The sequence below is a fragment of the Mesocricetus auratus genome, unplaced genomic scaffold (genome assembly GCF_017639785.1).
Source record: "Mesocricetus auratus isolate SY011 unplaced genomic scaffold, BCM_Maur_2.0 Super-Scaffold_100022, whole genome shotgun sequence".
In the NCBI taxonomy this organism is placed as follows: domain Eukaryota; kingdom Metazoa; phylum Chordata; class Mammalia; order Rodentia; family Cricetidae; genus Mesocricetus; species Mesocricetus auratus.
This window is the reverse complement of record NW_024429203.1, coordinates 23,371,716-23,393,160: the sequence shown is the minus strand read 5'-3', so window position 1 is coordinate 23,393,160 and position 21,445 is coordinate 23,371,716. Positions and strand designations below refer to the sequence as shown.

Below are 21,445 nucleotides of genomic sequence, written 5' to 3'. Positions count from 1 at the left end.
CCCAACCCTATCCAGTCACTCTGGAAATCACAATGGGGAAGTAATGAGCCAGGAGCCATGGGTGAAAACCAAATATATATTCTATCACAACTGATGGGACATTTTGAGTGTAAAATCTCTTCCAGTTAACTAAGGAGTGTTTTTGGAAGCTCCACCCCCAGCCCTGTCCTGTGGCTCTCAGAAAACCAGTTCTTCCGACTTAAATGCCCACAGTAGCATGGATACGTCCATCCTTGGGGAAGGCAACGGGAGGCAGGTGGGAGGAACCCAGTGGCAAGGGTGTGCCCTGCTCGTGCAGACAGACAGCAGTACTCGAGCTGCCTGGTCCAGCTGTGGAGAGGCCGATGTTAAACTGCCAACAAAGACCATGTCTTCATGAGACTCTGAAGCACAGCCCTAGGATGGCTCAGATGAAGGTTAGTGTTTCTGCATCCCCAGCCTGGGAGGCAGAGTTGGACGGAGGAGTGAATGCTTTCTTGCCTTCAGCTAGAGCTTTAAAATGCTACAAGAAAGAGAAGACACAATTTGGAACATGCTAGTTGCTACATTCTAACAAGGATGACCACTTTAGATAATGATTTATTTATTATATAGACAGTGTTCTGCCTACATGTATGCCTACAGGCCAGAAGCAGGCACCAAACCTCATTATAGATGGTTGTAAGCCAACCTGTGGTTTGCTGGGACTTGAACTCAGGACCTCTGGAAGAACAGCCAGTGTTCTTAACCTCTGAGCCATCATCTCTCCAACCTGAATGACCACTTTAAAACCCCTTTAGACTAAACTGAGCAAGGTGGCACCAGTATGTAATCCCAGCAGTTGGGAGGTTGAGGTAGGAGGATCACTGTGAGTTCAAAGCTAGCTACACCATGATTTCCAAGTCAGCCTTGGCCATAGTGAGACATATCCCCAAGCATGTCCTAAGTCTACTTCCAAGCTAATACACTGGTTTTATCCTTGAAAGGGACAGCAATGTACCCATCTCCTTCAAAACAAGCCTTGTTCTGTTTCCTTCCTGCCTGCATTCATGGGCCCTGTGCTTCTTTGTTTGGCTCCTCACTAAGCTCCATCTAAAGCACAACCTCTCTTACTTCCCTTACCCAAACTCCTCTGCTGCTCATGGGAAGAGCGCTGTGACCCCAATAAGAACACAGTCACAGCAGGGCCGGGGCAGTGTTGGTAACCTGCTGCTTGTCTCACCTGGGAGTTCTTGAACTCAGAGTAGAGGGAAAAGAGCAGGTGGAGGGACTGAATCCGGCTCTTGTAGAAAGGAATGTCCAGGATAGCTGCAAGAGAGAAGCGCTCACAGAACACAAGCAAACACGCTCTGGAACTGGGGGCACTTCTGCTAGGATGCACTCCCCTCCCAAATGGGACATGTTACTTTTGGGGTCAGTACTCAGCCCCAACACCACCCTAGAGGACTACCAGCAGCACAGCTGGCTTCCAGTGAAGACTGCAAATCAGGACAGCACTGTGCAGGGATCAGCAAGCCCTCCAAAGGCCTCGAGCACATCTGCCAGAGACAGGGCTAGGGAAGAAGGGAAAGAGCTTACCACAGATCATGTCAATGTAGTCGGCAAGGCTGCAATCGATCTCAACCGTGGGCAGACTCACCTGCACGCAACACATGATGGACCATAGTCAAAAGGCTCAAAGGGGCCTTTAAGCACAACACATGACGGACCATAGCCAAAAGGCTCAAAGGGGCCTTTAAGCACAGCACGTGGGAGACAGAACTCATGAACAGATTGCTGTGAGTTCCAGGCCATCTGTGGCTATATTGTGAGAATGTCAAAAGCAAACAAGCAAAAGAAGGGACTGGAAGCTGGACAGTAGTGCCACCCCTTTAAACCCAGCACTCAGGAGGCAGAGGCAGGTGGACCTCTGAGTTCCAGGATCGCCAGGGCTACACAGAAGTACCGTCTCAAAAAAACAAAAACAAGGGATTAGGAAGAGGCTCAGCCATTAAAAACATACACTGCTCTTGCAGAGGATCCAACCAAGTGGATAAAATATTTGCCTTGCAAGCCTCATAGCTTGAATTCAAACCCCAGAAGTGAAAAGAGAGACCAATTCCATAAAGTAGACTTTGACCTACATATGTAGACCATGGCATGCTTACACTCCCATCACAATTATTAATATTGTGAAAATGGCTACACTAATGGATATATTCTACAGATTCAATGCAATCCCCTATCAAAATTCTGGTAACATTCTTCACAGAACCACAGAAGGCATTTCCACAATTCATATGGAAACACAAAGACCACAGATAGTCAAAGTAGTCCTAAACAAAAAGAACACAGCCAGAAGTATCACATTACCTTACCTCAAAGCCACAGTAACAAAGACAGCACAGTACTACCACAAAACAAGACAGTATGGACAAGAGGACACAAAACGCATAGCTATGTACACCTAATTTCTGACAAAGCTGTTAAGAATCAACACTGGAAAAGGAACCTTCACAGTAACTAGTGCTAACAGAACCAGATATCCACTTTTAAAATAGTAACATTAGATCTATATTTCTTACCCTGTACAAAAATGAACCTAAATTATTTCCTTGAAAGTAAAATTACTTTGATTCTATTTCTCACCAGTCAGTGGCTGTCATCAAGAAAACAGAAACAAGCCCTGGCAGGGATGTGGGGAATGGCGACTTTTACTCACTGCTAACGAGAGTGCAAACTGGCACAGCCACTGCAGTCAGTAAGGGGGTTCTCAAAAACCTAAAACTAGAGCTGGGCGGTGGTGGCTCACACCTTTAATCCTAGCACTCAGGAGGCAGAGGCAAATGAATCTCTGAGTTTGAGGCCAGCCTGGTCTACACAGTGAGTTCTGGGACAGCCAGGGCTACACAGAAGAACCCTGTCTCGAAAAACAAACACTAAAAAGGGAATGTGCATACATATGGCTCATCTCTAGCACTCCTGGGCACATACCCAAAGGATGCCTGCTACAGAGATGCTCATACCCAAAGGATGCCTGCTACAGAGATGCTCATACCCAAAGGATGCCTACTACAGAGATGCTCATACCCAAAGGATGCCTACTACAGAGATGCTCATACCCAAAGGATGCCTACTACAGAGATGCTCATCCATTGACTATTGCTGCTCTAGTATTCACAAAAGCAAGGACATGGGTTCAGTCTAGTGCCCATCAACAGATGGACAGACAATGAAAATGTACCTGTACACAACAGAATTTCATTTAGCCATGAGGAAACAGGAAATGAAATTTACAGGAAAGTGGAAAGACAAATAACTTATGTTCTCATATGCAGCCTCTCACTTTTAATTTTTGTATATATGTATTTATGTGAGAGTAAGTGTTGGAAGAGGCTAGGAAACAAGAAAGAGACCCTTAAGAAGGGAAAGATAAGGGTTAAGGGGAGAGTGGGAAGGGTCACAGGATACACAGGATATGACAGTGGAAGAGAGTTCACTGGAAGGAGGAGTGAGGGAGAGAGGACTTGGGGAAAGGCTCAACTTCAGGTAAGTATGTATGAACATGACATAATAAAAGTTGACAGTTTGTATGCTAGTGAGAAAAAGTAAAAATAAAGAAAACTTTGGTTTTGCTTGGGTGTGGTGGCTTATCCCTGTAATTCCAGCACTCAGGAGGTTGAAGTAGGAGGAGTACTGTGGGTTGGAGGCCAACCTTGGCTGAACAGTCAGTTTCAATTTAGACTATACAGTGAGAGCCTGCCTCTGAAACAAACAAACAACAACAAAAAATAGTTTCCTAATTTTTTTTCTCTTGCTACAAAAATTAGAGTGCAGGGCAAAGAACATAGCTAACTTGATAAAGGGCTTAGTTCAATCCCCAGGAAATAAGATGACTGTTAGACAGACAGACAGGCAAAATAGATAGAAGGATGGATAGATGGATGGATAGATAAGATTTAAACATCTTGGCAATTATGAATGAAACATTAGCTTCTTAGACTAACACAAAAATCAGCTCTAGAGAAAATGGCACTTAAAATAGTAGCGCAGGTAGGGCATGTTCATCAGAGGTGCCTGACAGACAAAATGTCCCAGTAGCATTATTGCAATACATGGAAACCGGAAGCTCTCCAAATGCCTATCACAACCAATTGAAGGCAGTATATAATTCATTTATGAAAACGGATAAACAAGTTATAGAATAACATGGATGAATCTCCCATCATGTAGAGAAGAAGACGGCATAAAAGAACGTTTAGAGGGCTGCTAATATGACTAGCTCAGTGGTAGAGCACTTGCCTACCATGCATGAGGTTCTAGGTTCAATGTCCAGTGCAAGGATGGAAACAGGGAAGAGTTCAGATTTAGAGAAAATACAAACACAGGACAGTAGTCACTTTGAAAGGGGAGAGTAGAATGGGTTTTTGGAAGGCTAGCAGTACACCGTTTACTAATCTAACGTGTTGGTTACATAAGTGTGTTCAGCTGGCAAAATGAGCAAGCTTTAGAGTATGTATACATTTCCATCATGGGTTCCAGTTCCATTTAAAAGTCACAGTGATAACACAGAAAAGAAAAACACTGGGCCCTGGATGGATGCCACACTTACTCCTACTCCTTCCCACTCACCTTTCCCAAGAGCTCTTCAAACTCTGGGGACCACTCCTGCATCAGTGTGTCAATGTCAGGCATGGGCCTAAAAGTGGAAAAGTAAATATAAAGAGGGATCACTGGCCAATGGCATCAGCTACCTCTAAACAAGGTCCTCAACTGGGCACACCAGGGTTTCAGGAGAACCTAGAATGGAAAACCAGATTTAGCAGGGCGTAGGTTTGAAGCAGCCAGCTAACTAACGATGCAGAGACTCATCTTTGCATCCGCAGTCTGTGCCAGCAGCTGCCAACTTTCCTATTTCTAATCAAATGAAGCACAGTGTAAATGTACATTTTTTTAAGGACCTCAGGTTGATCCTTCAGGTTTTGGCCTTTTCTCAGGAGCAAAGGGTCACAGATGGTGACAGTTACTGTAAACTACAGTGGTGAAGTCCTATCTCTGCCACGTACCGTCGTGCAGGAAGGAAACTACCTAGCGACCTGCAGTTATCATCACCTGGTGTAGTGTACAGTCGCAGGGGGCTTAGAGCGGTGTAACTCAGAGATGCTCTCAATCCAGGTGTCAATGGCTTTGGGATTCTTTTCTGCATCTTCCAGGCTCTTTACTTTCATATGTTGCTAGAAAAATAAGGAGAACAATGATATAGATAAATTGTAATGAAACCCATTATTTTGTATAATAACTGTGTTGGTTATTTGGGCATTTTGTGTGTGTGGTGGTGGTGTTTTATGTCAACTTGACACAAGCTGAAGTCATCTGAGAAGAGGGGGCTGCAGTTGACAAATTGCCTCCATTAATTTGGCCTGTGAGGAAGTCTGTGGGGCGTTTGCTTGGTTGACAATTTGATGTGGGTGTACAAGCAGGTGATGTTGGGTATATAAGAAAGCAGGCTGAGCAGGACAGGAAGAACAAGCCAGCACACAGCACTCTTCCATGGTTCTGCTGCAGTTCCTGCCTTCAGGTTCCTGGCTTGACTTCCCTCAGTGAATGGACTCAGACATGAGATGCAGAAGCCAGATTAACCCTTCCCTTCCCAAGTTGCTTTTGGTCATGATGTTTATCACAGCAATAGAAAGCATATTAGGACAGTAATTTAAAACAATTAACTGGAAAAGTGCTATTTGCTTGGCCTGATGGCAAATACATTAAATCCCAGCACTTGGGAGGTAGAGGTAGGTAGCTCTCAGTGAGTGTGAGGCCATCCTGGTCCTTAGTGAGTTCCAGGCCAGCCAGAGCTCTATAGACAGATCCTATCCCAAAATCCAAGAGGAGAAAAAGTGCTGTTAGCTGAGCATAGCAATATGCACCTGTAAACTTGGGAAGTAGAGCCAGGAAGATCAGGGCTAGCCTGGGCTACCTGAGATCTTGTCTCAAAAAGAAAAGAAAACAAAACAACGACTGGGGGAGCCAAGGAAGGAGGCACAGTGAAAGGGAGGCTGCCCCAGGGAAACGCCATTCACATCTGCCAGGACGGCTGGGACCAAAGGGCCAATCACGAGTGTGAGAAATCTCAAGTCTCATTTATTGCTGGTGGGACTGCTACTAGTTCAGAAAACATTTTGTCAGTTCTTCAAATTGTTGAGCAGAGTAAGCAAATGGCGATGCAATCCTCCTCTTCCACATATACCCAAGAAAAATTACACATATGCCACATAAAGACTTATATTTGAATATTCTAGCTGCATAATTAACAAAAGTAGGAACAAATGATGGGCCTAATGAAATGTGGCTTATACATAAAAAGAATATTACTGAGTCATAAAGGAGAATGAAGTGGTCACTTGAGTCTACAAACAGAACAGCTAAAGGGCTTCTTTCTGAAGTGATGAAAGGCTCAGAGCTAGGACACCTGACGAGCATAGAAAAGCACTATATAGTAACGATAAGTATATGACTCCAGGAATGAACTGAAAGCCAGTGAATTGTCTAATTTAGAATGGTGGCTCCTGGGGCTGAAGAGATGGTTCAGAGGTTAGAGCACTGGCTATTCTTACAAAGGACCCAGGTTCAATTCCCAGCACCCACATGGCAGCTCACAACCATTTTAGCTCTAGCTCCAAGGGATCCGATGCTCTCTTCTGGCCCCCACAGGCACTGCATCCATGTGACGCACAGACATACATGCAAGCAAAAGCCATACTCATAATCTTCAAATAAAAAGTGTGTGTAAACTATCTCAATAAAGCCATCACTAAAACCCAGGCTGGCCTGAAGCCACACCCTCTTTTAGTATCAATAGTCTATGCAGCTTCTGACCTAATCCTGTGCTTTCCAGCTGGGCCCTGCTCTAGACCAGCAACTTACTGTGATGTTGTGCTGCTTGGAATTCTCTGTTAACCACAGCGAAAGCACAGTAGGGTCTGACTGCTTTGTAGATGGTTCATCTAACACCAAGAGGCCAAGGTGGTCAGGCTTTCCATCAGGACGAGGCACCTGGTTCAGAGAAAGGTTAGCAGCACTGAGAGGAAATGGGGGATCCACAGCAGAGCTCTGGCTTCTGTTTGCCATAAACTGCTGGAAATTATTATTTACGGGAGTGAATTTCCAGTAGTGTGTCAAGAGTAAAAAGCATACCCTTCTGGTATATTAGACCTAGTCCTATCTAGAATGAACCTACATAATGTATGGAACATAAATATGGGGCTAAATTCATGGTTAACTAGGGGACAAACACACAATACTATACCACATAACCCAGTGAGTAGAATTGAGGAGACAACAAGACTAAGAACTCCAATGCACTGAAGACTATTAAGGCAGTCAGTTCTCATCAGAGAGATTAGAGGAACTATTAGAATACAGGAGCTGGAGCAAACCCCGGGGGAATTGTTTTTTGGATGCACCATCTGTACCTTTAAAAATGCATCAATATCCCCAACAGCTGGGATAAAATCAGGAATGAAAGGTTTCAGTTTGTGGTCCAGATCGATCAGCTGAGGTGTGTACCTACAAGAGACAGTTGAGGGAAGGTGGAAGCAGTGAGAAAATGTCACTTGGCTGGGCTAAAAAGCATCAAAGGAGCTTGGTGTTGCTTCGCACTGGAGTGCCATGGCTTGGGCAAGGCAGGCATGGTGGAGCACAGTGGGTGCTCGCATGCTTACCTGCTGATGTACTCAAAGAGCTCCTTGATCTCAGCTGAGACTGGCAGATGCTCATAGTCTGCAGGGTCATAGGCCCTGGGGAAGGAGACACAGGCAGGTCAAAGTGGCCCTCGAGGAGCACAGGTGGCTGAGCGCTGGCCAGACCCTGTGATTTGCACCATGGAGATGTGACCCTGAACCAACCTTCTGCCCCTGCCTACTTCTCTGATGGGCTTACAAAGAAACTTTGACGTTAATTATAATTACCTCTCAATTATCTCTAACTAAAGGAAAAAGCTTCAGAAAACCCACATGACTTTTCTTAATTTTATTGCATTATGTATTTATATATTTTTTTAGATATGAGTCCTCTGTCTGCATGTATGCCTGCAGGCCAGAAGAGGGCATCAGATCCCATTATACATAGTTGTGAGCCACCATGTGGTTGCTGGAGACTGAACTCAGGTCCTCTGGAAGAGCAGTCAGTGCTCTTAACCTCTGAGCCATCTCTCCAGGCTCCACAAGGTGTCTTTTAAAAATCTTTGAGTATGTGTGTGTGCATGCATGCGTGGTGAATGAATGTGACGATGCACACCTTACTTAAAGCTGCTTAAGGAGCATTTATTAGAATTTGAAAGAAAAACAACAGGGCATTAGCAGTGGATACTGACAGCTGCCAGGAGGGAAATGAAGAGGGAAAGAGAAAGTCATGTCTTGAATTAGGGCCCAAGAAAGCAGGCATATTCAAAATGGAAGTCAGCAAGAGGCTGCTTGGGGTGGGGGATGTCCTTAGACAACAAGTGAGAAAGCCCAGTATCTATCTGGAAAGCAAGCCAGTACACCAGAGACACAGAAAGGAGGAACAGCTCAGACAACGGGAAGGCTTAATGCTACACACAGCAGCTCTGCCAACAACAGGGTCTCACTATGTAGACCAGGCTAGCCTCAAGCTTGTATCAATCCTCCTGCCCATCTTCTAAATGCTGGGATTACAGGTCTGAGCCACTCTGCCTGATTCAGAGGCTGGCCTTTACTAGTGCTGATAGCCATTATATACTTAAAATTTTTTTTCTGTGTGTGATTACTTTGCCTGCATATACACATATGCAGGCATCAGAAGAGGAACTGGGTCACCTGGAACTGGAGTCACAGATGGCTGGGAGCCACCATGCTGGTGCTGAGATCTGAATCTGGGTCCTCTGCAAGAGTAACAAGTGCTCTTAACCTCTGAGCCATCGCTCTGCCACCCCCAATATACATGATGGGGAATGGCCTTCTGTGTATATGCTTCTCTTATTGGTTAATGAATAAAACACTGATTGGCTGATTGGCCAGGCAGGAAGTGACACAGCTGGGCAGAATCAGGATATAAGCAGGGACAAACAGGAAATCACTCTCTTTTCTTCTCTGCAGAGGCACTGAGCAGTTGACATGTAGGATGCCAGAGGAGTAACAGGTCCCTGGACCTTTCTCTGGTAAGATAAGGCCACAAGGAAATACACAGATTAGTAGTTATGGGTTAAGAATAAGAAGCCATAGCCAGCGGCCAACAGCTTTATAATTAATATAAGTCTTGTGTGTTTATCTGGGGGCTCTGAGGTGGCTGCAGAAGCCGGGGCCAGAAAGTTCATGTTACAAAATGGTGCCCAACATGGGACACGAATTTCAACCTGATAAAAGCTTAAAAAGGGATTTTAGAAACAAAAGAACAAAGTCAAGCACAGCTTCTTGGTTACAGCATTTTCTCTGGTGGTCTCTGTCTTGCTAGAGATTCATGCAGCTCCTTTAAGGGAGTCTTCCTAACTTGGCATAAGCAAGTTTATTTGTTTTTGAGACAGGGTCTCTCTTCATATCCCTGGCTCTCCTGGAATTCACTATGTAAACCAGGCCAGCCTTGAATTCAGAGATTCACCTGCCTCTGCCTCTCCCTCCTGAGTGCTAGGATTAAAGGCATGTGCCACCCACTTGGCTATAACATATACTTTCAACAAATAGACAAACTTTTGATTGGCTATTTCATCATGTAATTCGCTGGTAGTTTTATATAATTAACTTTTAAATTAATTTTTGTTATACTTTTCTGTTTAAGATGAAGCCTTGCACCGAGCGTTGGTGGCACACGCCTTTAATCCCAGCACTCGGGAGGCAGAGGCAGGCGGATCTCTGTGAGTTCGAGGCCAGCCTGGTCTACAGAGTGAGTTCCAGGACAGCCTCCAAAACAATACAGAGAAACCCTGTCTCGAAAAACCAAAAAAAAAAAAAATAGTAGCAAAAAAAAAAAGATGAAGCCTTGCTTTGTTTCCCAGGTTGGCCTTAAGCTCCTGGATTCAAGAGATCCTCTTGGCTCAGCCTTCCAAGTAGCTGAGATTTCAGGTATGTTTGTTGTTTTTTTGCAGGGCCTCACATGTATAGGCAAACACATGACCATTGAGCCATATCCCCAGTATAAGTGGATGCTATTCAGAATACATGTTGGTTATAACTTATAGGAGTGAATCATGACGCACTGTGACAATGGGGCTGCAATCTAATAAAATGGTTTTTGTTGCTGTTTACTTAGTATCACTCAAGAACCCTGCTTCAATGTGAGGCCCTGAAGCTCTTCTCTCCTGTCCAGGAAGGATCTCAGCCTAAAATGGAAATGCTTATGTGCACGTAGTTTGCCCCACTAGACAGAAATGCTTTGGCATATGCACAGGTGTACTTCTTTCCCAAACTGGGAGCTCCTGGAAGGCAGAGGCCATGCTGTAGGTTAACCCAGTGTATCTGCTGAGCCCACAAATATTTCTAATAAGTGACATCGCAGGAGCAGATGATCAATGGAGCCAGAAAGAAATGAAAACTCACAACGATGGGCTCCTGAGATATGAGAAAACCCTAATAGAGGATATCAAAAATGCTGCAATCTATTCCCAAATAAATCCTTTTAACTGCCATCCTGAACAAAATGCCCCTTGGTAAAGGGTCCTTCCTACCCTTCCAGAGGCGCTCCATGCTCTTCATCATCATCATCGTCATCAGAATCAGTCTCAGATGAGTCATCATCGTCATCATCATCGTTTTCACTGAAGCCCCGCTGAGGTGTCAACTGTGAGGGCTTCTTCTTCTCCTGGGCAGCGCAGACAGGGGAGAAATGTTTATATAAAGAGAAATTTAATTTCTATGCCTGACTGTGCACTCTTCTCATAATGCCTAGACCTCTGCCACCTAGTCACTAGAAAGGTGGCACCATCCCTAGGGGCCTGAGAACCTTCTCCTGCTAAGTAGACCCCCACTGTCTTCAACCACAGTTCTCTACTAGAAACAGGGTACAATTCTACTCAACTTATAGTTAGGAACCTATTACTTGATCTTGGAAGTTTTGCATAAACTTTACCCAGAAGCCTCACTCCCTAAATTTAGGAAAAGGTGGTGGGGCTGGAGAAACGGCTCAGTAGTTAAAGAGCACCTGAATTCCATTCCCAGAACCCATGTCAGGTGGTTCACCACTGCCTGGATTCCAATTCCAATTCCAGGGGATCCTTCAGGGTGCTGAGGGCACCTGCACCCATATTCCCATACCCACACTCCCCTTCCCCACACGCCCAACCCACATACATTTATGCATAATTAGGGTAAAATAAATCATAGAGAGTGGAAAAGAAAGCTCAGTGGCTAAGAGCATATACTGCTCTTGCAGAGGACCGGAATTTAGCTCCCAACACCTACAAAAAGCAGCTCGCAACCTCCCTCCTATAATGCCAGCTCAAGGGGATTGGATCTCTTGTGGCCTCCATCGGTACCTGTACTCACATGCACAGATACACAAGCATAACTAAAAAAAAATAAATACTGGAGTCGGGTGGTGGTGACACATGCCTTTGATCCTAGCACTCAGGAAGCAGAGGCAGGCGGATCTCCGTGAGTTGGAGACCAACCTGGTCTACAAGAGCTAGTTCCAGGACAGCCTCCAAAGCCTGTCTCAAAAAACCAAATAAATAAATAAATAAATACTGGAAAAGGATAACAACTTGAGATTATTCAGGGAGTAGGAAAAGAAGAAGTAGGGAAGACAAACTTTACAGGCTCATGGTACTCAGAGAAACCTAGCATTTGATTTGTAAAAATGCTCAGAGTAAGGGCCGGAAAATATCACAATAAAGTAGATACTCAACCCTGAGCCTGGATTCACACACACAGCTCTGGAAAGTAGAGACCTCCTATTTTTGCTCAGTGATACCTACTTCATCAGGTGTCTGGTTTGTCCACAGTACCCCTCCCCTGTGAATTAAGCACAATGACTACACACAGTCTAGTTCAGGATGAGGGGCTCCTATGTTCTTGGCATTATTCCCCTAAGTTTTTTGGTTTGTTTATTTTATTTTTTGTCCTTGTTGCTGGGTTTTGTTTTTTTGTTTGTTTGTTTGTTTGTTTTTTACACAGGGTTTCACAGTGTAGTCCTGTCTATCTGTCCTGGAACTCACTCTGTAGACCAGGCTGGCCTTGAACTAACAGAGATCACCTGCCTCTGCCTCCTGAGTGCTGGGATCAAAGGTGTGCATCACCACTGCCTGGCAATAGCCTACGTTTTTGAGTTTCTGGCTGGCTATACTCCATCCTACTCTCTTAGATCCACGTGAGAGGGTCTAGTGGTGTCTGCACTTGCAGAGACAATAATTGGGACTGGGTCCTTATCTTTGTCTCTGTTGCCTGTAGCCTGTAAATGCCCTCCCTGCCAGGTGGTTAATTAGACTCCTTTAAAAGTAGCTTTTAGGGTCTGGAAAAATAGCTCAGTGGTTAAGAGCATTGTTAAAGATATGGGTTTGATTTCCAGCACCCACACAGTACCTCACAACCATCAGTTTCAGGGGATGCAGTGTCATGGCCTAGCCTCCACAGGCACAAGGTACACACATGGTGCACAGAAATATATGCAGACTGGTGGGTAATGGTAGCATTTGTCTTTAATCCAGCACTTGGGAGGCAGAGCAGATCTCTGTGAGTTCAAGGCCCTGTCTACAGAGCCAGTTCCAGGATAGCCAAGGATACACACAGAAATCCTGCCTTGAGAAACCAAAACAAGAAAAAGAAAAGAAATACATGCAGATAAAATGTCTATATGGATAAAATAAAAATGAATAAACAAATAGTAAAAGTAGTTTTTAAGGTTATAGATGTGACTCAATTGGTAGGGTGTTTGCTAGCATGCAGGAAACTCTTGTTCAATCCCCAGTACACATAAACTGGACAGGTCTATGGGAAGTGGACAAGAAGATCAGAAGTTCAAAGTCATCCTTGACTATATAACCCGTTTAGGGCCAGTCTGAGTTACATAAAACCTTTCCTCAAAAAACAAAATGCATATGAAAGAGCTGTTTCTGAGGGCTAGCATGTATGAAGCCCTCAGTTCAATTCCCATTGCCACATAAAGTGGGTATGGTAGCCCATACCTGTAACCTCTGGATTTAAGAGGTAGAAGTAGGAAGATTATGAGTTCAAAGCCAGCCATAGTGACAAGAGACTTTTACCTCAAAATGCCACCCCCTCGGGGGCTGGAGAGATGGCTCAGAGGTTAAGAGCACTGGCTGCTCTTCCAGAGGTCCTGAGTTCAATTCCCAGCAACCATATGGTGGCTCACAACCATCTGTAATGAGATCTGGTGCCCTCTTCTGACATGCAGGCAGAACATTGTATACATATTAATAAACAAATAAATAAAATCTAAAAAAAAAAAATGCCACCCCCTCAGGAGGCAAAGGCAGGTGGATCTCTCTGAGCCTGGTCTATAGAGTTAGTTCCAGGATAGTCACGGCCACACAAAGAAACCCTGTGTCAAAAAACACCAAAACAATAAAAACAAATATAAATATATATATACATATACACACACACACACACACACACACACATACACACACACACACATATATATATAGAGCGAGAGAGAGACTTCTAATATCTACACTATTTCTAACAGATAACACAAACTTAGAATTTAGTCAGGATACTATTGTATACTGGCATAATTGGTAAGAGCTCATCCTTGATCACATAGGAAGCGGTTTTTTAAATTACATTTTTATTTATTTATGGGGAGGATGTGCACATGCCACAGTGTATATACAGAACAACCTGCTGCAACTCTCCCTCTACCATGTGGGTCCAGAAAATCAAACTCAGGTCATCATTACCTACTGAACAGTACTGTCAGTTCAGGAGGCAGTTTTGGCAAAAGGCAACTTTTAAGAATATTGACTGTCGGGCTGGAGAGATGGCTCAGAGGTTAAGAGCACTGACTACTCTTCCAGAGGTCTTGAGTTCAATTCCCAGCAACCACATGGTGGCTCACAACCACTACAATTCAATCTGGTGTATATGTAATTAATAAATAAAATCTTTAATAAAAAAAAAAGAATATTGACTGTCAGACTAGCATGGAGGCGCATGCCTTTAATCCTAGCATTCAGGAGGCAGGGGAAGATGGAATGGACCTCTGTAAATTCCAGGCCAGCCTGGTCCACATAGTGAGTTCCACAACAGTCAGGGTTTTATAAAGACCTGTCTCAAGTGGTAGCACATGCCTTTAGTTCCAGCACTTGGGAAGCAGAGGCAGGCAGATCTCTGTGAGTTTGAGGCCAGCCTGGTCTACAGACCAAGTTCTAGGACAGCTTCCAAAACAATACAGAGAAACCCTGTCTCGAAAAACCAAAAAAAAAAAAGAACACCGACTGCTCTTCCAGAGGACCTGGGTTCAATTCCCAGCACCCACATGGCAGCTCATACCTTTCTGTTACCCCAGTTCCAGTGTTTCTGGCACCATCACACAGACATACATGCAGGCAAAATACCAATGAACATAAAAAAAAAAAAAAAAAGGCAGCTGTAATGATAGTCTGTGTCAGGGATGGGCTCATAAAGTGTGAAGCCACCAGAGGTGAATGCTCAGGAAATGTCTCACTGACCACCCCGACCCAAATCCCTAAAGCAGCTGTGGATTATACTGAACCTTGTTGTTTTCCTCTTCATACTCATCACTGCTGTTATCAGCCATAGTCTTGTTAGGAAGGCTGGCAGAAAGAGGAGGGCCTGAGAAGAAGAGTTTTCATTAGTTAGTGTTTACATGATTATAAAAAATAAATAAAATAAAATTTCAAGTTTATAATTTTTTAATTTTCATTTTATTTACTGGTTTTTCTTTTTCTCTTTCTTCTTTTTTCTTTTTGTTTTATTTTTTTAAGACAGGGTTTCTCTGTGTAGTCCTTGCTTTCCTGGTACTCACTTCGTAGGGCAGACTGTTCTTGAACTCAGAGATCCACCTGCCTCTGCATTCCGAGTGCTAGGATTAAAGACATAAGCCACCATGCCCAGCCTAAATTTACAATATTTTATATAACAAAGTTTATAGAAACATGAAGGAAGCCAAGTATATAGCTCCGGTAGGGGGGAAAACCCATTGCCTTTTAAACCCGAAGACCTGAGTCCCATCCCCAAAAAATCAGAGTGAAAAAATGAGAAATGACTTTTGAAAGTTGTCCTCTGGCCTACACATGTGCACTCACATGCATGTGCATGTGCACACACACTCACAAATAAAAAGCAAGCTGGGTGTGATGGCATGTGTTAGCTCTAGCACCAGGGAGGGAGAGACAGGTGAATCTGTGAGCTCAAGGCCAATCTGATCTAGTGAGTTCTAGGCCAGCCTGGGCTACATAGTGAAAACCTGTCTCAAAAATAAAAATAAAACAAAATTCTAGTCATAGCTCTGTCAATTCAAGACATTGTTATAAATATGCCTTTGCCTACGCACTGGATTAGATGCTACACTGATTACCTGCCATCATATGACTAGAAACTGAGCTGTAAAGGGGTACAGTGAGGTATGTGATTAGCAACGTAAAAGAGTGCTGGGCTAACAGAAAGACTGGTCTGAGGGCAACTCCATTATTTGCACCAAGTGACTTACCCTCTCTGAGTGTCAGTATTCTCTAAATGGGGTCAGTGACAGGATCAAGTGAAAAGCCTACCTGGAAGATAGTGACCTAGAGCCTGGCAAATAGCAGCTAGTTGTGAATTTGAATTTGAATCTGGGTGTAAGAGCAGTAAGACAATCTGTAAAAATAATAGCATATCCCAAAATCAAAAGTGTAATCAGATGTAAGAGTAACCAGCATGAAAACATGTTAGATGAATTCTAAGTCAAATACATGCAAATTAGCATTTTTTGACTTACTAAATTACCCAGCTGAAAACAAGTCCACAGCTGGCAAGAGCATAAATTTGTTCAAGTCACTAGGCATGGTAGCTTATAGCACTTGGGAGACTAAAGCAAGAAGGGTACCTCAAATTCAGGCCAGCCTGAGCTACATAGTGAGTACCAGGTTAGCCTAGTCTTCACTGACTAAAACCCTATTTTGAAATAAACATAAAAACCAAAAAACTACCCATACACATAAAACTTTTTTAAAAAAATAGTTAAAACACAACGAAACACAGCCAATCTGTGGCAGAATCTATACAGAGCAGTAACATGAAGCAAACAACAATAGGGGATGAGCTTGTACTAGAAGATTCTGCAATCTGATGAACTGCTTTCTCCCTCAACGAGTGAGAAAGCAAAATCAAGTGCTTGATTCGCAAGGTTAACGCTTGCTGATACAAACGCGAACCCAATCTGGGCTAGCGTTTTGAAAACCACCTCCCTTCGTGTCTCTCTTTTCCTCTCTTACCTTGATGTCCTGGGGTTGGAGTGCTAATACTGGCAACCTCTTCCGAGTCGTTAATCTCTAGACGCTCATCGTAAGTCTGGTTCTCAACAATTTTGGTCTAAGCAAAAGGAGATATGTAACTCCTACCATGGGCTATGCATTGAGGACTCCGCGCAGAGATGCATTCGCCCCCACCCAACTTTCCTCAAAGGAAAGCTTCCTGACTCCAGAGCAAGCTTCAACCCTTATTTAGCTAGCACTGGCTGAAGCCGAGAGAACTGCAGAGGAAAACGACATCCAACCTTTTCCAGCAGCAAACCAAAAGCTACAGTAAGATGCACTCAAGGGAAGCACAGCATGCGTGGGTAGACGGCGATCGTCTGGGGTTTGGTCAGTTTTCCTACAGCTGTTGAGGCTTCTGGGGAGGGTGGGGGTACAGGGACTGAACTACAGAGGTTCTAGAGTCTGGGCAGAGTCTGGGGGTCACCTCTGGGCCGAGATGGGAAGGATGGTCCTGCGAGAAGGCCGACTCCAGTATCGGCCACAACCACTAATCCCTAAAGCATCACCATTACTACTTCCACCGCTTTGAAGACAGGACCCCATTGGTTTCTTGGAGAGCTAAGGATCCAGGGTAGCTGGTTGGGCGCGGAGAGTGAAGAACGGCCGTGGAGGTGAGCGGGTGAGGGGTGTCTCCTGGCGTGAGCACCAATTACCTGTAGCCCCTCTGGATCCGTTTCCTCTATTTGGAAAGAACCCCAGCCTAGGACTGGGGTCTCATTCTCAGGCCCGGCCACTTCAGGAATCCCTAAGTGTAGCAAACCTGTTGCCTAGCCTGTTGTCAGTCGCTAGGCAAAAAGATAAATAAAATAAAACAGAGCGAGAGCGAGGAGGAGTAATCGCGAGACCTACTGTGCCAGCCACCCAACCCCGCCCCACCCCCTCGCCGGTGATGGCGGAAGCAGGGACGCGGCGGCGCTGGGATAGAGCGACCCGACACTCTAGGCGACCAAGCGGCCGGCTTGTCTATGATTTCCGCAACTGAATCAGTTGTGACATCTAGTGGCCAAAGGTGGTTGGGGAATTCTGATGGTATTTTCCTCCGACTGGAAACTGTCATCTCAAAGACAGGGCTCCTAGATAAGCTTAATTAGAATTTAGACACTCTTCGGGGAAAAGTTCAAGCGTGTTAAAAAATCCTTTTATAGCATCTCTATGATACGATAGCCCTTTTCCTCACGGTGTCCTATGTCACATGGGTGTACTTTATTCTTCCTTTAGCTGAGATTAGGGTTTAACTGTTTCCTGTGTTTTTACTTGCTAAAGAAAACTATGGGTGGTGCCGGCGGGCGCCTGAAGATCACACTCTCATGTTGGAGCGGCGCTCATCATGCTCCTCGGGAGGCTCGCCTGTGCCGCGAGTACCTGTACCGCAAGGCCCGGGAGGATGCGCAGCGATCCATTCAGAAGAAGGAGCGAGTCAAGCGTGCTCTAGAAGAAAACCAACTGATTCCCACTGAGCTACGCCGGGAGGCTCTAGCCTTACAGGGAGGGGTCCCTGGAGTTCGATGATGCTGGCGGTGAAGGTGTGACCAGCCATGTAGATGATGAATATCGATGGGCTGGGGTTGAGGATCCTAAGATCATGATCACTACCTCTCGGGACCCCATTTCTCGTCTGAAGATGTTTGCAAAGGAACTGAAGCTGGTGTTCCCGGGTGCCCAGCGCGTGAACCGAGGTCGGCATGAGGTTGGGGCACTGGTGCGAGCGTGCAAAGCCAATGGGGTCACTGACCTTTTGGTTGCCCATGAGCATCGAGGCGCACCTGTGGGGCTCATTGTCAGCCATCTGCCCTTCGGTCCCACCGCCTACTTCACACTGTGCAATGTGGTCATGCGGCACGACATCCCTGACTTGGGCACCATGTCAGAGGCTAAGCCTCACCTCATCACTCACAGCTTTACCTCCCAGTTGGGCAAGCGGGTGTCTGATATCCTTCGTTACCTATTCCCTGTGCCAAAAGACGACAGCCATCGGGTCATCACCTTTGCAAAGCAGGACGACTACATTTCATTCCGGCACCATGTCTACAAGAAGACAGACCACCGCAATGTTGAGCTGACTGAGGTTGGACCTCGATTTGAGCCAAAGTTGTACATGATTCGCCTGGGCACACTGGAGCAGGAGGCCACAGCAGACGTGGCGTGGCGCTGGCACCCCTATACCAACACTGCCCGCAAGAGGGTCTTCCTGAGCGCCGAGTGAGCTGCCCGCCAGTCAGGTGCAGGAACTGCTCACAGACATTTACTAATCCCAAGTGGGGACTGGAAAGATCTAAATAAATCCTCTGTCATCATGCTACCCAACTGCCTCTACCTGGTCACAGTGGGCCTACTCTCTGCCAGGTCAAACTTGAAAGATGAAGCCCATGGAGTGTCCATGGGTTGAAGACCTTCTGACTGTGGAGTGTCCTCAGGCCTAGTTCTATGTGGAGTATAAACAGACCCTCTCAGGCTGGGGATGGTGGTACAGACTCCCCACTGGAAAATGAGTGGTGTCTCTGAGAGTTGGGCTCTGTGAACACTTATTTAGGTGGTTTAAGGATGAGTCTTTTTCACCAACAGCAAGCTGACCCCATTCAAGTGCCGGCCTAACTTAGCAGTTCAATGGGGTCCCTGTGCCAAGTAGATGCATCCTCCCTCTTTTATAGGGGGCATGGTGACACCAACAGCCTGCCTCCCACTCCTCTGACTCTTGTGCATGGGCCTATCCAATAGCACACAGGGAGGTGCCTCAAGGTGCTAAGTCTGTGTCCCCGCCCTCCCAACCCCTTCCCTGTATCCACAACCTGTGCATCCCCAGGGATCCTGGGTTTGTGTAGAGTGGTTATCAAGACCCTGCATTGCCCGAGTTTACAGAGGGAATTGTCGATGAGATCCATCGTGCAGGTAGAAGGAGGCCTCTGGCCAGGCGATGGTGGCGCACGCCTTTAATCCCAGCACTCGGGAGGCAGAGGCAGGAGGATCTCTGTGAGTTCGAGGCCGGGCTGGACCGACAGCCTCCAAAACAATACAGAGAAACCCTGTCTCGAAAAACCAAAAAAAAAAAAAAAAAAAAAAAAAAAAAGAAGGAGGCCTCTGAGGAATCGTGTCATGACAGGATAAGGCAGATGTCTGCATGGAATCATGAAAGCTCAGTGATAGTGTGAGATAACAGAAGCCATCTGGATGGCTTGTGCAAGGGCCTTGAGGCACAAGAAGAAGGGAGACATAGGACCCATGGAGGCCAGTGTTCTGGAAATTCTGGGATGAGATAACCATTACAACTCACAAATCCTGTTCCTCTGCAAGGCCTCTGGGATCCTACATGGCTTTGCTCCATCCTTGAAGAATGGACCTGTGTGTGTCTGTTTGTTGAAATTTTAAAACAAGTAAAACCATGTCATGCTCTGAAACAAAAAAAAAAAAAAAAAAAAAGAAGGAAAACTATGAGCCGGGCAAAGTGCACTTGGGAGATGGAGGCAGGAGGATTAGACGTTCCAAATCAGCTTCAAACTTGGTGAGTTTTAGGCCAGCTTAGGGTCCTGAGATCTTATCTCAAAACAATAAAATACTGTGGTTAAAAACAATAAAAACACTTTACTTTGGTGAGCATTGGTGGAATCCCAACACTGGGGAGGCAGAGACAGGCAGATCTCTGAGTGGATTCAACGTGATCTTAAAAAACGAGTTCTAGGACTACACACAGAAAGCCAGCCTTGAAAAATCTCAAGGAAAAGGGGGGTCAGGAAGAATTAGCAAGAAAAACAATGTTCAGATCGCACATACCTGCAATTCCAACTCAGGAACTGAGACAAGAGGACCTCCAGGCGGCCGGGCAGTCAGTGGTGGTGGTGCACGCCTGTAATCCCAGCACTCGGGAGGCAGAGGCAGGCAGATCTCTGTGAGTTCGAGGCTAGGCTGGACCAACAGCCTCCAAAATAATACAGAGAAACCCTGTCTCGTAAAACCAAAAAAAAAAAAAAAAAAAAAAAAAAGGACTCCAGGTTAGAGTTAGCCTGAGCCACACAGGGAAACCTTGTCTAAATAAATTAAAGGGCCGGCGGTGGTGGCGCACGCCTTTAATCCCAGCACTCGGGAGGCAGAGGCAGGTGGATCTCTGTGAGTTCAAGGCCGGGCTGGACCGACAGCCTCCAAAACAATACAAAGAAACCCTGTCTCGAAAAAAACGGAAAAAAAAGCAAAACAAAAAAAAAAAAAACAAATTAAAGGAAAAAAGGGCAGGGGATGAGAAAATAAGACATACTTCTAAAAAAAAAAAGATTGATACCTAAAAATTGCACAGATTTATGTGACAGTATTTCCATACATTGTACAATGCAGAATATTCAAATCATTTCTAGATCCTTAACCATTTTTTTTTTGATTCAAGGGCTCATGGTGCAACTCTGGCTGGCCTGGACTCAAAACTCTCGATGGCCTAGATTCACTATACAGATGAGACTGGCCTCAAACTCACAGTAGTCCTGCCTTTGCTTCTCCAGGGTTACTGTTATATATGTGTATCACCAACAGTTCTCATTTCTTTTGTTTGTTTGTATATACTTTATTTCTTTTTATTTTATGTGCATTGGTGTTATGCCTGCATGTATGTCTGTGGGAGGATACCAGATCTCCTGGAACTAGAGTTACAGACAGTTGTCAGCTGCCATTGGTTTTTTTGAGACAGGATTTCTCCTTGCAGCCCTGACTGTCCTGAAACTCACTCTGTAGGCCTGACTGGCCATAAACTCAGGGATCTGCCTGAATGCCTCCCAGTGTACCACACCCAGCCAGGTCTCATTTCTTTGTGGTTAAGAAAAAAATCAGAGTCCTTCCTTCTAGCCTTTTCATAAACCATGTTGTTTTTTTGTAGTTAACTTTCCTGGGCAGCAGAACAGCAAATCATATTTCTTCTTCTTCTTCTTCTTCTTCTTTTTTTTGGTTTTTACGAGACAGGGTTTCTCTGTATTGTTTTGGAGGCTGTCGGTCCAGCCCGGCCTCGAACTCACAGAGATCTGCCTGCCTCTGCCTCCCAAGTGCTGAGATTAAAGCCGTGCGCTGCTG

At 45.2% G+C, this 21,445-nt stretch overlaps 2 protein-coding genes across 2 annotated transcripts; one reads left to right on the top strand and one right to left on the bottom strand.

Annotated features, from left to right (window-relative positions):
- Positions 1 to 62: 62 nt before the first annotated feature.
- Ift46 (intraflagellar transport 46) lies at positions 63 to 17,233 on the bottom strand. The gene is made up of 12 exons (XM_005069446.4): positions 17,056 to 17,233; positions 16,361 to 16,457; positions 14,641 to 14,720; positions 10,631 to 10,764; positions 7,677 to 7,751; positions 7,428 to 7,521; positions 6,880 to 7,008; positions 5,071 to 5,192; positions 4,591 to 4,657; positions 1,558 to 1,618; positions 1,202 to 1,287; positions 63 to 502 (listed from the first exon to the last, which is right to left on the bottom strand). The coding sequence occupies exons 3-12, from the start codon at positions 14,683 to 14,685 to the stop codon at positions 407 to 409; spliced, it is 909 nt and encodes a 302-aa protein (XP_005069503.1). The 5' UTR covers positions 14,686 to 14,720; positions 16,361 to 16,457; positions 17,056 to 17,233; the 3' UTR covers positions 63 to 406.
- A 64-nt stretch (positions 17,234 to 17,297) lies between these two features.
- On the top strand, positions 17,298 to 19,133 carry LOC101828894 (U3 small nucleolar ribonucleoprotein protein IMP4-like). Its single transcript, XM_040729914.1, is given in 2 exon segments — positions 17,298 to 17,890; positions 17,892 to 19,133. Coding segments are annotated over 2 exon segments (933 nt in total). The 5' UTR covers positions 17,298 to 17,671; the 3' UTR covers positions 18,606 to 19,133.
- The last annotated feature ends 2,312 nt before the right edge of the window (positions 19,134 to 21,445 follow it).